Here is a 14,684-nt window from a genome sequence, read left to right as displayed (position 1 = left end):
AAAACTTCCGGATGAAGAGACCACTCTCCTGAGGTGAGGCCCTGGCGACTGAGAAAATCCGCTTCACAATTTTCTACCCCCGGGATGTGAATCGCCGAGATGGGCGAATGGTTGGTCTCGGCCCAACGGAGGATGTGACTCACTTAGTGCATGGCCATCCTGCTGCGGGTACCCCCCTCCCGGTTGATATACGCCACCGCCGTGGCGTTGTCGGATTGGGGTGACCTGCAAGGAGATGGTGGAAACTCAGTAGGGTTAGTCTGATCGCTCGTATCTCCAAGATGTTGATGGGGAGACGTGATTCTCGAATAGACCACCGACCCTGTGCCGTGTGATGCCGAAAAACCGCATCCCAGCCAAGAAGACTTGCGTCGGTGGTCACCACCAACCATCGTAATGGGAGAAAGGACTTCCCTTGATTCAGGGAGGATTTCAGTGTCCACCATCTGAGGGTTTGTCTGACCCGCAGGGACAGAAGGAACCGACGGTCTAGGGAGAATGGGTTCTTGTCCCAAGTCAACAGCAGCGCATGTTGCAAAGGGCGGAGATGAAACTGTGCAAATGGGACCGCTTCTATCGCTGCTACCATCTTTCTGAGCACCCTTATGCTGAAACGTATGGAGTGAGAAGCTGGTCGGGAAAGGGTCCGCACGCCCTGTTGTAAGGCTCGGGCCTTTTCTGGAGGGAGAATGACCAACCCGCGGGAAGTGTCCAAGATCATTCCCAAAAAGGAAACCTGCTGAACCGGTGCTGGAGAAGACTTTTCGAAATTTATCTTCCAACCCAGGCGAGAAAGAGTATTTACTGTGATATTTACGGATTCCTCGCAGGCTGGAAGGGACGGACCCTTGATCAGTAGGTCGTCCATATGCGGAAGTACCACCACTCCACGAGCGTGAAGAATGGCCATAACAGCCGCCATGACCTTGATAAAGACTCTGGGGGTGGTGACGAGCCCGAAAGGCAACGAACTGAAAGTGTTCCTCGCGAATTGCAAAGCGCAGGAACTGCTGGTGGGATGGACAAATTTGGATGTGAAGGTAAGCATCCTTAATATCGATGGATGCTAGGAACTCTCCTCTTTCCATGGAGGCGACGACTGAACGGAGAGATTCCATTCTGAATCGCCGTACCTTGACAAACTGACTTAACAGCTTGAGGTCCAGTATGGGCCGCATTGTTCCGTCCTTCTTTGGAACCACAAAAAGGTTTGAATAAAAACCCTTGAACTTTTGGTGTTGAGGGACCGGAATGATGACTCCGTCCCTTTGCAGCGAATGAACGGCCCGGAGGAAGGTTGATGTCTTTCTCTTGGGAGGTGAGGACTGGGAAAAACGTGTCGGGGGGGGGATTCTATATTGTATCCGGAGGACACCAGCTCTCTGACCCACTCGTCGTGGACGGTTGCAAGCCAGGTGTGACTGAATGAAAGTAGACGACCGCCTACTTTGTCGGTGTCCGCCAGATACCGCAACAAGCCATTGTGTAGAGCAGGGATCTCAAACACGCGGCCCGCATGCGGCCCCTGAGGCAGGCATCTGCGGCCCGCGGTGCCCCACATGTCTCATGCTAGAGAGGAGTGTGCTGCTCCGTTGTGACTAGACTCCAACAACCTCTTCACAACAAAAAGGAGATTTTTGTGTACTCACCGTAAAATCTCTTTCTCTTAGCCTTTAATTGGGGGACAAAGAACCTTGGGTGTTATGCTGCTGTCCACTAGGAGGCGACACTATGCATAATCTGAAAAAGATTAACTTTGGCTCCTCCTCTGCAGTATACACCCCTGGACGGCGTCAGTCTTCTCCAGTTTTGTGCCAAAGCATAAGGAGGAACGTAACCAAATAACATAACCATGCCTGTAAGAAGGCTACTATGTACGAGCTCAAAGAACAATATGAGAACTCAACAGGAAACAACGGCCCGTAAGGGCAACAGGGTGGGAGCTGTGTCCCCCAATTAAAGGCTAAGAGAAAGAGATTTTACGGTGAGTACACAAAAATCTCCTTTACTCTGTCGCCTAATTGGGGGACACAGAACCTTGGGACGTCCCAAAGCAGTCCGTGGGTGGGAAGCAGTGGACGAATATTGTGCTGACAGTCCCCTAGACTTGGGGTACTACCGCCTGCAGAACCAGTCTACCCAGGCTCGCATCCGCTGAGGACTGGGTATGAACACTGTAGTGTTTCGTAAACGTGTGTAGGCTAGTCCAAGTGGCCGCCTTGCACACTTGTTGTGCCGAAGCCTGATGCCGAATGGCCCAGGAGGCCCCTACTGCCCGTGTAGAGTGTGCCGTGATACCGGCCGGAAGAGGGGAACTGTTAAGTCGGTAGGCCTCATGTATGGTGGACCTGATCCACCTGGCAAGGGTAGCCTTGGAACCCGGCAACCCCTTGCGACTACCTTCCGGAAGAATGAAGAGGGAATCAGATTTCCGGAAAGGTGCAGTCCTGGACACGTAAATTCGCAATGCTCTGACGAGGTCAAGCGTATGCAGAGCCTTCTCCACTCTATGAACCGGAACCAGGCAATGGGAAGGCAGTGAAATCTCTTCATTAAGGTGAAAGTTGGACACAACCTTCGGAAGGAAGGATGGTACCGTGCGGAGAACCACCTTGTCCTGGTGAAAGGCTAGGAAAGGCCGTCTGCAGGAAAGTGCTGACAATTCCGACACTCTGCGTAACGAGGTGATCGCCACTAGAAAAACCACTTTCTGAGACAGAATGGAGAGTGGAACTCCTCTAAGAGGTTCGAAGGGTGGAGCTTGCAATGCTGTCAGGACCAGATTGAGGTCCCACGTATCCAGCGGACGTTTGTAGGGAGGAACCAATCGGGAAACTCCCTGGATGAAAGTCCTTACTTGCGGTTTAATAGCAATGCGCTTTTGAAAAAGGACTGAAAGCGCCGACACCTGACTCTTAAGCGAACTTAAGGATAGCTTGGCATCTAGGCTCGATTGAAGAAAACCTAGTACTTTCGGGAGGGAATAAGGGAGTGGGACTTGTCCATGAGATTCGCACCAAGAAAAGAAAGCTCTCCAGGTACGATAATAGAGCTTGGCGGAGGCAGGCTTCCTTGCCCTGATCATAGTTGTAATGACTGCCGGTGAAAAACCTGCCTGAGTTAGAATCCAGGTTTCAAGGGCCATGCCGTCAAATTGAGAGCCCCTGAATTCTGGTGGAAGAACGGACCTTGAGACAGAAGGTCGTGACGGTCGGGTAGACGCCAGGGGGCGTCTGCCGTAAGTTGGACGATGTCGGCGTACCAAGTACGTCTGGGCCAGTCTGGCGCGATGAGGATGGTCGGAACTCCCTCTTGCTTGATCTTCCTCACGACCCTGGCGATTAGGGGGAGGGGTGGAAAAATGTACAGGAGTCGGAACTGGGACCAGTCCTGGACCAGGGCATCCGCTCCGAGCGACCGCGGGTCGTGTGTCCTGGCCATGAAATTGGGAACCTTGGTATTGAGATGGGATGCCATTAGGTCCACATCCGGGGTTCCCCAGCATTGACAGATCTGGTAAAAAATCTCGGGATGGAGAGACCACTCCCCCGAGTCCATTCCTTGCCTGCTGAGGAAGTCGGCTTCCCAGTTTTCTACACCCGGAATGTGTACCGCAGAAAGTACCGACCTTGTGTCTTCCGCCCAGCGGAGGATATGAGCCACTTCTCTCATCGCCTGGGCGCTGCGGGTCCCGCCTTGGTGGTTCACGTATGCCACAGCCGTGGCATTGTCCGACTGTATCCGTATGTGCGAGGCTGCAAGCAAGTGATGAAAGGCTCTCAGTGCCAAGAGAACGGCCCTGATTTCCAGAACATTGATGGGCAATGTCACTTTCCTCGGTGACCACTTGCCCTGTGCCCTGTGATGTAGGTGCACCGCCCCCCAGCCTGTCAGGCTTGCATCGGTAGTCAGGATCTTCCATTGTCCTGAGAGGAATGGCTTCCCTCGTGTAAGCGAGGTTGGTTTGAGCCACCAATGCAGGGACCTCCTGGTTGATGACGTCAACCTGAACTCCCTGTCGAGGGAGAAGGGGTTCCTGTCCCAAGATCTGAGCATGGCTAGTTGAAGGACCCTGAGGTGAAACTGGGCAAATGGCACTGCCTCTATTGCTGCTGCCATCCGGCCGAGGACTCTCATGGCAAAACGGAGAGATCGAGGAGGACTGCGAAGGAGTGTGCGAACTCCCAGACGGATGGCCAGTGTCTTGTCCTTGGGAAGGAGCACCAGGCCCCTGGCGGTGTCGAATACCATTCCCAGGAATGTTAGAGTCCGAGTTGGGATGGTCGACGATTTCTGTAGGTTGACTAGCCATCCCAGGCGACTCAGAGTGTCTAGAGTGATTGAGACACTGACCTCGCAGTCTTTGAAAGTGGGAGACTTGACGAGGAGGTCGTCCAGGTACGGGACGACTAGGATGCCTCTTGAGTGCAGGACGTCCATGGTGGCCGCCAAACTTTGGTGAACGTTCTTGGAGCCGTGGCGAGTCCGAACGGAAGGGCGACAAACTGGTAGTGGTTTTGGTTGACCGCGAACCTGAGAAACCTTTGGTGGGCGGGAGCAATTGGTATGTGGAGATACGCATCCTGTTGGGAAGGGGTACTTCGCTTCCAAATATTTGCGATTAGCGAATTTTTTGTCAGGCTGCGCAAACTGTTTGGTAAGTATTTTCTCAAACTCATCGTGATTAGGGAAGACCTTAGGTGGTTTTTGAACACTTTCTAAGCAAATCCTATGTTCTGGGACTTCCGGGGGCGACTCTGGAATTTTTAGCACCCGATGAATGGCAGAAATTATGTCCTCAACTAGCGCTGTATTGCTAGGGGGAGAAGGTACCACGGACCTGACCGTTTCATTATCTGAGTCGGAGTCACAGATGCCCTCCGAATCCTGTGCCTCGCTAAGGTGATCCCTGGAGGGCGACCTGGGGCGGGGGTCTTCTGTGGTGGGGGATCCCTGTGGTAAATTGCACTGTCTGTGGCAGGGGACTGCCCAGGAGACCTGGAATGACGCTGTCTCTCCCTAGAGGGGGACGACCTTGTGCTATAGTGCGACTTAGGTGATCGAGACCTGTGGGTCCGCTTACGTCTGTGAGAGTCGGAAGCAGCATGTTCCTGAGACAAGCTGTCCGTTTGCTGTGTACCGTCCATAGCCGGGGCCCGACTCTGCAGAGCTTGCAGTAATGTAGCAGTTAGGTTGTCTATGGACTGTGACATAGACTGAGACATCTGAGTTGCCCATTCCGGCGTGGCCTGTGACACTGAAGCGTCAGTAGGGACTCCCTGGGGTTCTGACCCAGAGTTCTGGATGCAGTCCCGGCAGTGCGGATACGTGCTGCCACTAGGGAGCGTGGCTTTGCAGGCTGTGCAGAATGCATAGAAACATTCCTGCCTGGTTCTCTTCCTTGAGCCCGGCATAGTGCACAGAGGCTGGCTATAAGGGATCGTACAGGGGTGGCTACGCAGAGGGAACCCACAGAAAGCCTTATAGGAAGTATAGATTCACAGCTGAGTAATGAGAACCCATCTGTGAGCTTACCCCACCGGTGTGCCCCTAGGTCCAGCGCCGACAGATCCAAGTTCTGTGCCCCCCGGAGACCGCTGTGATGCTCCTCTCCTGGATCTCATTCAGAAAAAATGGCCACCGGGGCTCTGAGGAGAGGGAGGAGGGGGCGGAGAGCTGAAAAGGGCGCGCTGGGCTGTGTAAAAACGCGCCCTTTCTGCCTCAATCCGCCCCTTCTATGACACTCCAGCGTGTCATTTTGGTCATCCGGGGGGCGGGCCAGGGAAAGGGCGGCGGCTTCAGCTAGGCCGAAGCTGCGGCCTAAATTAGAAGCCTGATGCCCAGGAGGGCTCCAGAGCGGCGCGTTAGTCCGGGGGGGGGGGGGGGGGGTTGCGGATTTGTACCAGACCCCCCCAGAATGGTCGACTGGATAGCGGTGGGGGTAGCGGTTTTTGTATGGGGTGCCCCTGAAGCGCTATGGAGCCGCTGCTGTTGCAGAGACAGGGACGCAGAAAAACCCTGTCTCTGCTGTGCCATCCAGTCCGCACCCTCCCCCGGCCCCAACAGGATCCCTCAGCCAGCCTGGGGTCCCTGGAAGCTGCGAAATGCTGCCTGATCTCCGACCCTACCTGAGGCGTCTCAACCTAATACCCCCTGCGGGGGATTAGGGAGGGTGCGTCTGTCACCGTCAGGGGGTCTTCATCCTCGCCTCAACCTCAACCCAGACCCCTTAAAGGGGTTGGGGAAGGAGGGGGGTCTCGACCTCGAACCAGGACCCGAGGGACTGGGGAGGGAGCGACATGGGGAAAAAACCACCTCGACCTCAACCGGGTACCCCTAATAGGGGACCGAGGAGGGAGCCATGCCGGGAGTCTCGCTGGAGACCCACTTTTCTTCATCTGTATTTCCGTGAATAAAAGGAAAAAAAAAAACGGAAGAAAAAAGGTGTGCCTCCTTGCGACACTAAGCAAAAACTGGAGAAGGCTGACGCCGTCCAGGGGTGTATACTGCAGAGGAGGAGCCAAAGTTAATCTTTTTCAGATTATGCATAGTGTCGCCTCCTAGTGGACAGCAGCATAACACCCAAGGTTCTGTGTCCCCCAATTAGGCGACAGAGTAAACATCGTATCTCGTGACTCCTCCCTCCCATGTGACTGATCACATGAGCGTCATCACTGCAGGTCCTGTGGGAGCAGTTTGCAGCTTTCTCCCAGCCTGTGTGAGAGGACTTGGGTACATTTTATACAGCGCTGTGTGCTGGCGCTGGCTGTGGATTGCTCCATGGTATACAGTGGGGGCGGCTATGGAGGGATTAATAACTGCACGCTTCTGTTACCCGCGCTGCACTGTGTCACATGTGCTGCTCCTGCACAGCTGTGCTGCCGCTCACTGTCGGGATTAGTGACTGGGTGTAAAGTTCTGGCTGTGGACGGAGCAGGAGCAAATCAGCCTCTCATCACAGCGGGCTCGGCTCACTGCAGGGGTTGTCACACTGCTCTATAGGCGATGACTGTCCGATCAGTGGGGTCTGTCGGCATTGTGTATGTGTGTGCTGTGGTCATAAAGGTATAGAGCTCCCATACCTGTGCTGTAACTGCCCCTACATGCAGGTGCACTGCCCCCATACCTGTGCTGTAACTGCCCCTACATACAGGTACAGAGCCCTAATACCTGTGCTGTAACTGCCCCTACATACAGGTACAGAGCCCTAATACCTGTGCTGTAACTGCCCCTACATACAGGTGCACTGCCCTAATACCTGTGCTGTAACTGCCTGTACATACAGGTGCACTGCCCCCATACCTGTGCTGTAACTAGCCCTACATACAGGTGCACAGCCCCCATACCTGTACTGTAACTGCCCCTACATACAGGTGTACAGCCCCCATACCTGTACTGTAACTGTCCCTACATACAGGTGCACTGCCCCCATACCTGCACTGTAACTGCCCCTACATACAGGTGCACAGCCCCCATACCTGTGCTGTAACTGCCCCTACATACAGGTGCACAGCCCCCATACCTGTGCTGTAACTGCCCCTACATAAGTTTAAACCTAGCAGTATTATAGTTCAAATAAACAATGGTTTAACAATAATTTTGTACTGTAATAAGTTTGAAAAGAATGCGGCCCGCCAGCTTAAATTTTTTTTCATATGCGGCCCATTTACTCTGCAGAGTTTGAGACCCCTGGTGTAGAGGATCTATGGGATCTGGCTCCCCTCGATCCAGATGCCCTCGGCCTGGGTTTCCAAGAGCGGTTAGGTCTGTATGAGACCTGGGAACCTCTGTCTCCACGCGGGGACCGACCTGATCCAGAAGAGAAGGTTGTGGAGGACCAACTGGAATTGTTGCGAAAAGGCCAAAAACGAGTCAGCTGTTGATTCCAAAACGGCCGGAGAGCCCTTTGTTGGGGAAGGAATTTACTCTTCCCCCCGGTAGTGTCAGAAATGAGATGATCCAGTTTCTCTCCAAATAAATGACCAGTTTTATAAGGCAGAGAAGTCAATGATCTTTTGGAGGTGGAATCCGCCCGCCAGTCACGGAGTAATAGGGCCCTTCTAATGGAGACTGCATTTGCGGCATCTAAATAAGCATCCACTACAAAGTCTCCTGCATGAACTATCTGACTGGCGACGCTGGCTGCCTTCGGAGGAAGATTGCTTTCCTGGATGACAGTAACTAACACCTCTGCCCAAGCGGCCATAGCCTTAGCCACCCAAGTCGCCGCGAAAGATGGAAAGAGTGCAGCTCCTGATGCTTCAAAAACTAAGCAAGCAAGGTAGTTAATCTGACGATCAGAGGTGTTTCTGACTGAAGAACCTTCAGAAACGGATAGGAGTGTTTTGGAAGCAAGACGCGATATAGGAGGATCCACAGAAGGGGACTGTAACCAATCCTTCATTAGTTCTGGAGCAAAAGGGTATTTAGCCTCAATAGGCTTTTGGCCTGAGAACCGTTTATGTGGCTGGTCCCTGTGTCTCTGGACAATGCCCTTAAACTCAGGATGGCTGGCAAATACCATGCGCACACGTTTAGTCTTTTTAAAAGAAACAACGCGTTCCGGAGCGGGAATATTCTCCTCGTCCAACTTCAGAATCCTGTTGACTTGACTCAGAATCAATCGATTCTTTGTCATTTGGGGGATTCTGGGGTACTGATATGTCAGACTCTTATTCAGAGTCATGTTCACTGCGAACACTGGGAGAGGGAGAGCGAGAGACAGAGCTCGTGGATGCTGAAGCGCGAGTGTGACTGGGGACGCGTTATGGGTCTGCGTTCTAGAGACCTGACCATCCCTTGAACGCGTACGACCCCTGCTGGTGGACGGTTCCCGGCCGTCGCCAGAGCCCTTCTCGGTCGGCAAGGGCACGTTTTGATTTAAAGAGGAGTCCCGGAGGGAGTCTTTGGCCTTAGTCAGTGACTCCACAGACTGAGACGGGGACGCAGTCCACTCAGGGGGACTAAATTCAGAGGACACGATGGCAGCGGCGGCGGATGGTGTTTGAGCACAAGCTGGGTTGAAATCCGTGCATAATGGATTAGTTTGGGCACTGAGCAAGGCAGTCTTGCAAGTGGCACAAGAGGTAAAGAACGCAGTATGCTTCTTAGTAGCCCTTTTGGCTTCTTTAGATTGAGAAATAGTGCCCCTAAAAGGGTTACAGGCAGAGTCTGGGCTGCAGATGATGTGAATGTGTAGAGAAGGGGTTAAGCTTTCTTCTGAGGGCACATGCAGCTTACCCCACGGTCCTGATGCTGTGTCCCCAGGAGGAATAGCGGTGGCCCTGCAGCGTCGCCAGGTGCTCAGTCAGTCAGTGCGCGTCCCCCGCAGCAGTCACAGAACAAGCTGAGGTAAAAGACATGGCCGCCGAGACTAACAGGGCACTTCTCATTAAGAGCGAGAAGCGCCAAGGACGTGGGCGGAGGCACTAACGGTGGGCGGTGCTATGTACATTGCGGCCTAGTCCGGCCGAAAGGCTGGGGACTAAATTTCTGAGCCTGCCAGCGCTTAGCGCCGGATGAAAGGAAGAACAGGAGGCCGCGATGGGGCGCCGATGTACCGCCGCTGACACTAGTTCAACACTTCTCCCAGGGACCAACCCCATACCTCCAATCAGGTGCTCACACAGGCCGCGTTGTCCGGGACCCAGCTACAGATCTCATCCTCCCGGGCAATGCAGCAGAGCCAGAGGAGTTCTTAAAGGGGTATACCTCAATCCATCCTCCCTATGGGCAGGGGGATGGAGAGGCCATGGGGCTAATTCAGGGCTTCAGAAGCGCTCCTCAAGTAGTGGTCTTCTCCACGCACTCCATGTGCTCAGTGCGTTTGCCCTTTTATCCATGCGGGGAAATCGGGACCGTGAAGGATCAGTCGCCCTGAAGAATCCGGTATGCCCCAGTCGTCGCAGGAGCGGGTACGGGGAGTTATACTCCGCGTTCTCGCCTGTTGATGGTTCGGGGGGAGAGTGGACCCTTGAAAGGAATCCGCCTTCCCCCTTCACTCCATTAATTAAAAAATAAAAATTTACAGAAAAAAACTCAAAAATCGAAAATAAAAACGATAGGGTCTGAAGCCAGACCCAAGTGTCTCCTACAGACACTAAGCAAGAACTGGGGAAATATCAGCCAGCAAGAGGGTGTATACTGCAGAGGAGTTAACTTTTTCTGTGTTCACTTAGTGTGCTCCTAGTGGCAAGCAGCATAACACCCATGGTCCTGTGTCCCCCAATGAGGCATAGGAGAAAAATAGGGATATACTCACTTTGTCGGCCCCCGAAGTCGTCCCACTGCCGGCATCTTCCGTTCCCAGGGATGCCTTGCGACAATGACCTCTACGTCATCAGTGGTCATTCGCACAATGCATCCCTGGGGACGGAAGATGCCGGCAGCGTGGCTGACAGATGGGAGGGCTCCGGGGCCCGCCAGGAGGTGAATATATCCCTTTTTTATTTTAATTCTATTTTTTACAGGGATATGGTACCCAGGGCATGGAGGGGAGTCTCCTCTCCTCCAAATCCTGGGTACCATCCGCACATGAAGCACTCACTTTACACATGGTGGGCATAGCCACATGCGTAGAGTGAGCGTTTTAATGCAATCCTATGGCGGTGGAATCGCTATGCGATTCCGCAGTGGTAAATTCCGCAGCACTGACACAGCAACTGCGGAATCCGATAGGATTGCATGGGGATGCGTATTTGAAGTGTTTTTTAAGCGTTTCCGCAGCGGAAAGCATAAAAAACGCAAAGTGGGCACACAGCCTTACTGTGGTGGATAAAATCAAGATGTGATAAGCAATATAATATATGTAATCCTTATTCAAAAAATAAAACATAACACCCTACTAACGTCATGACTTGAAGAATCGGCAATGCCCACTCACTGTTTCGGGTCTTGTCATTGAATGAAGCGTGGTTAGGATCTGTTTTCCTCTTGTATGTCTTTGTAACTCTATCCACATCTGGTTGCTTCTGAGTCATTTCCTCCATAAACACCTTCATAAAGAATAAACAGAAGGCTTGTCAAATGTCATTCTCATCCATATGAACATTGTCCTTCTATACAATATGAATAGCAAGATTTCTTCACAGTATCTGTGGAAACACGCAAGTTCATGGTCACATTTTGTTATGTTAGCTGTGCATTAATTTACTACAGACACAACAATTCTTATAATCGGATTCCAGTAATAACTGCTTTGTGCTAAAAAAGTAACCAGATCCGGCCCAGTTTTCTGGTGACTAATAAGATCCTAGCGTATAAATAGTGATAAAAATGTATATAATACACCCCATTACAATAGGGTAAACCAATTTTTTTTTCTTTTACTGGGGCATTTTTTTTTTTTAAGGGGACTCTGTCAAAGTTTTTGCTACATCATTTGAGAGCAGCCTGATTTGGGCAAAGTGAAGCTGAATCCAACGACGTATTACTTAATTACTGGGTGCAGCAGTTCTGCCACAAGCAGAGCTTTTAGATTTAGAATGAAGCAGAGCTGAGAAAGCCAACTCCGTCCACACCAGGATCTCTGTGTGCAAAATCCATAGAAAGTGAGCTGCTTATCACAGGAGGGGACGTTTCCAGACTAGTTAGTTCACCAATGTTAAGTGATAAATCCTTCAGATAGTAAACAGCAGCACTTTAACAAGTGACACATCCCTGAACTCCAGTTTCAGGCTCTATCTCCCACTATCTTCCAATTACATAGCAAAAACATGCTGACATATTCCCTTTAAAGAGCCCTTGATAAGAGTAAAATAACATGAGTGACTTACTATATTTCAGATTGCTATCTTGATAACAATCCATTAGCCTAATCTGAATGATAAAGTATTTCTTTAAAGGGGTTGTCAGGCCTTGGTGCTGAGAGCGGTGTCCACATGACTGCAAGTATGCCATTTGCATATATGTGCTGACTAGACTTGTCTGGCTTCACTGAATACAAGTGGATTGATCGAGATGGGAGACATCTATTCCGAATCTGGCTCGAATTATACAAGTCACAGATTTGCATTCACATGACCTACCGCTCCCAGCATTGTCTATTCCTCACAGCGTGCAGCACACGGTAACTATTCACAAGCCTATAATCACAGAGAGTGACTGCAGACTTGTACTTCAAAGCAACTCCTCCTTTAAACAGTACAAGTGACCCAATACAAGATATATAACCAGTGCATATCTTACCTGATGTTCAGAGATAAGAGCTTTGACTTGATCGATGTTTTGAGGCATTGGGTCCTGATCCCTTTGGATGAGTGTGGTTTCTGCCCATTGGATCCAGTTAAACAACTCATCCAGTAGGTCAGAATTGGCAAGGAGATCAGAGAGAGCTGCTTGTAGCCTTTGTTGGTGTTGATTTCCCCAAGTCAAAACCTTAAAAGTTGAAACATTTTATTGTCTCAAGGGTTTAATAGCTGTTTAAAAACCAAATAAATTAATTGAATTTTCAGAAAAAATCACCGATGCTCAGTTCATAGCTGTGCATATCTAGCGAAACACAGTAGAATATTTGCTATCTGTACACCGCTTTTAGTAAAGTTTACATTGTGGACTAGAACTATACCTCTTCAAATCGTGCACGGATAATAGTGATCCAATGCTTGACTGTGGTGATACAGTCTGGATGACATACAGTTAGAATCCTTTCGCCCATACTGACTGCGTTGTTCACATCCACCTGCTTCTCTTCTACTTTATTCATGAAATCCTAGAGAAGTAAAAGAGAACACTTGCTAAATAAGCAGCCAAATCCAGAATGTACAATGAAAGAGGCAAAAATATTAGATGATGCCAGTATAAATATCAGCACTATCATCCCACCTTGTGAACATCAATGAGTGACTGCAAAGCCTCTGCATCATCAGGAAGAGCCCCCCGAAAACGCAAAGTCTGTTCTGCCTCGGACAGCCACTCCAGGAGCATGTGGACGGTACTACGGAACTCTTCAGCCTAAACGGCACAAAATACAATTTAGTGCATTTTACTAGGGAAATTCAAAGTGTTCTACGTTAAAGTAGATTGTCTGTAAAAAAAATGTTATGCCCTTATCGGTGTTATTCACCTGTTTCAGAGCTTGCTCCAGACGGGTCTGTTTAGACACAGACAGCTTGCAGACTGTATCCCAACGTGTACTAAGTTCCTGGAGTTGAACCTTTACCCAGGTAGTATCCTCTCTGCTACTATCCAGAAGTTCCCTGGCAGAACGTTTTAGGGCTTGAACACTGCTAGTTCTTTTTCCAAGCTCTTTCTGGAAAACCTAAATAAAACATAAAATAAAACAATTATAATAATAAATGAGCACACAATATAAAAGATGCAAATTATGTAATATTTTTAAGAGTAAAGACACTTAAACGTACTTTATGGGCATCCATCAAATTCATTACGAGGTCCAAATCTCCATGCACGGGCTGATCTTCTGCCAACTGAGGTTCTACCTTGTATAACCAGTCAACCAGCGCCTGTAAAGCGTCCATGAACTGGCCAGAGAACAGCAAAGCTTCCTCCAGTTTATGTTGTCTGTAAAGAAAAATCCATCACAATCTCCTTATCAAACACACTATTTTCAAGCAAGAAAACACATTATGAAAGAGAAATTGTCTTGTATCCACCCATGAACAACATTTTGCATCACATGTGTCTGTCAATGGATTGTTTCTGCTATTGCAAGCGAATGTCATTTCAAGTGACCAGACACATCCCATGGACAGAAAGTGATGTTTCTGAAAAAAAGAGCACCCTCGTTATTAATCCTGGACAATGGATTCAGTCCTGGTACATCATGGAACCGCAAGTGGTGAGAATGAAATTCATACTGCTTAAAGTGATTCCAGGCACACCAATTTTCTAAGTACAATAATAGAAAAAGTTGATCATTAAGTTGTTGAAGACTGCTACTTTTTTGGACACATTTCATATGTGCTAGAAAAAGTGCCTCAGGAGCTCCATAAATATAGCAGTTCATGTGAACATTACATTTTTCAATGCAATTACACCAGATGCTCCAGCCATCACATCCAAAGCAGTAATGAACTAAATTTACAGCTAACCAACAAGTCTTAAATCTAAAACAATTACCTTTCAACTGACTTCCCACACACTGTGTCCCATTTATCCCTCACTTCTCCAAGAAGATGGTCTAGCTTTTGTACATCATCACTTAGTGCAGCCTTGTCCTTTAATGCACGTCCTGTCCTGACCGTCGTGTCATAAACAGGCTGTTTACTCCCTAAAGTTTTCTGGAATTCCTATTGTAAGAAAAATATGTTTCAGATTTTCATGTAAAGAAAGATCCAGAAATTTCAATATAGCAGAAGCGAAAGGCAGATACACGATTCCCTATAACAGCAGCGGTATCATTCTCGCAGAGAAGTGATTAATGGATCATACACAATCTAACCTTGTGCTTAGAAAGCTGTAGTTTAATCTTGTCTGGATCATTTGAGATTTCTAATTCAGAATCCAAATGATTCTCAGCTTCTTCCAACCAGTCAACCAATTTCTTCCAGGCTTCATGGAACTATACCACAAAAAAGAAAAATCCCCTATTTTCAGTAAGGTAGAAACAAAAGTCTCCTATTTCTAACCTTTAACACGTGTTACAGTAAACACAATTTACAAAGGAAAGCGATGACAAAACAAGTGCTGTCGTTAATGTATTAATGTAGAAGAGGCTGGTGTGC

General features: G+C 49.5%; 1 protein-coding gene across 9 annotated transcripts in view; it reads right to left on the bottom strand.

Moving 5' to 3' along the window:
- MACF1 (microtubule actin crosslinking factor 1) overlaps positions 1-14,684 on the bottom strand; it is a 292,674-nt gene that overhangs the window by 15,899 nt on the left and 262,091 nt on the right. For all 9 annotated transcript variants that reach the window (XM_073552024.1, XM_073552025.1, XM_073552030.1 and 6 more), the window contains 8 exons: positions 14,402-14,521; positions 14,080-14,249; positions 13,362-13,521; positions 13,064-13,258; positions 12,823-12,951; positions 12,566-12,709; positions 12,187-12,375; positions 10,883-10,994 (listed from right to left, as the gene is read on the bottom strand). In XM_073552024.1, coding sequence (XP_073408125.1) covers positions 10,883-10,994; positions 12,187-12,375; positions 12,566-12,709; positions 12,823-12,951; positions 13,064-13,258; positions 13,362-13,521; positions 14,080-14,249; positions 14,402-14,521 — 1,219 coding nt within the window. The remainder of the gene's footprint in view (positions 1-10,882; positions 10,995-12,186; positions 12,376-12,565; positions 12,710-12,822; positions 12,952-13,063; positions 13,259-13,361; positions 13,522-14,079; positions 14,250-14,401; positions 14,522-14,684) is intronic.

This window comes from Dendrobates tinctorius, unplaced genomic scaffold, assembly GCF_039654945.1.
Source record: "Dendrobates tinctorius isolate UK_male_01 unplaced genomic scaffold, ASM3965494v1 ptg000183l, whole genome shotgun sequence".
NCBI classification, from domain to species: Eukaryota; Metazoa; Chordata; class Amphibia; order Anura; family Dendrobatidae; genus Dendrobates; species Dendrobates tinctorius.
This window is presented reverse-complemented; position numbering and strand designations above follow the sequence as displayed.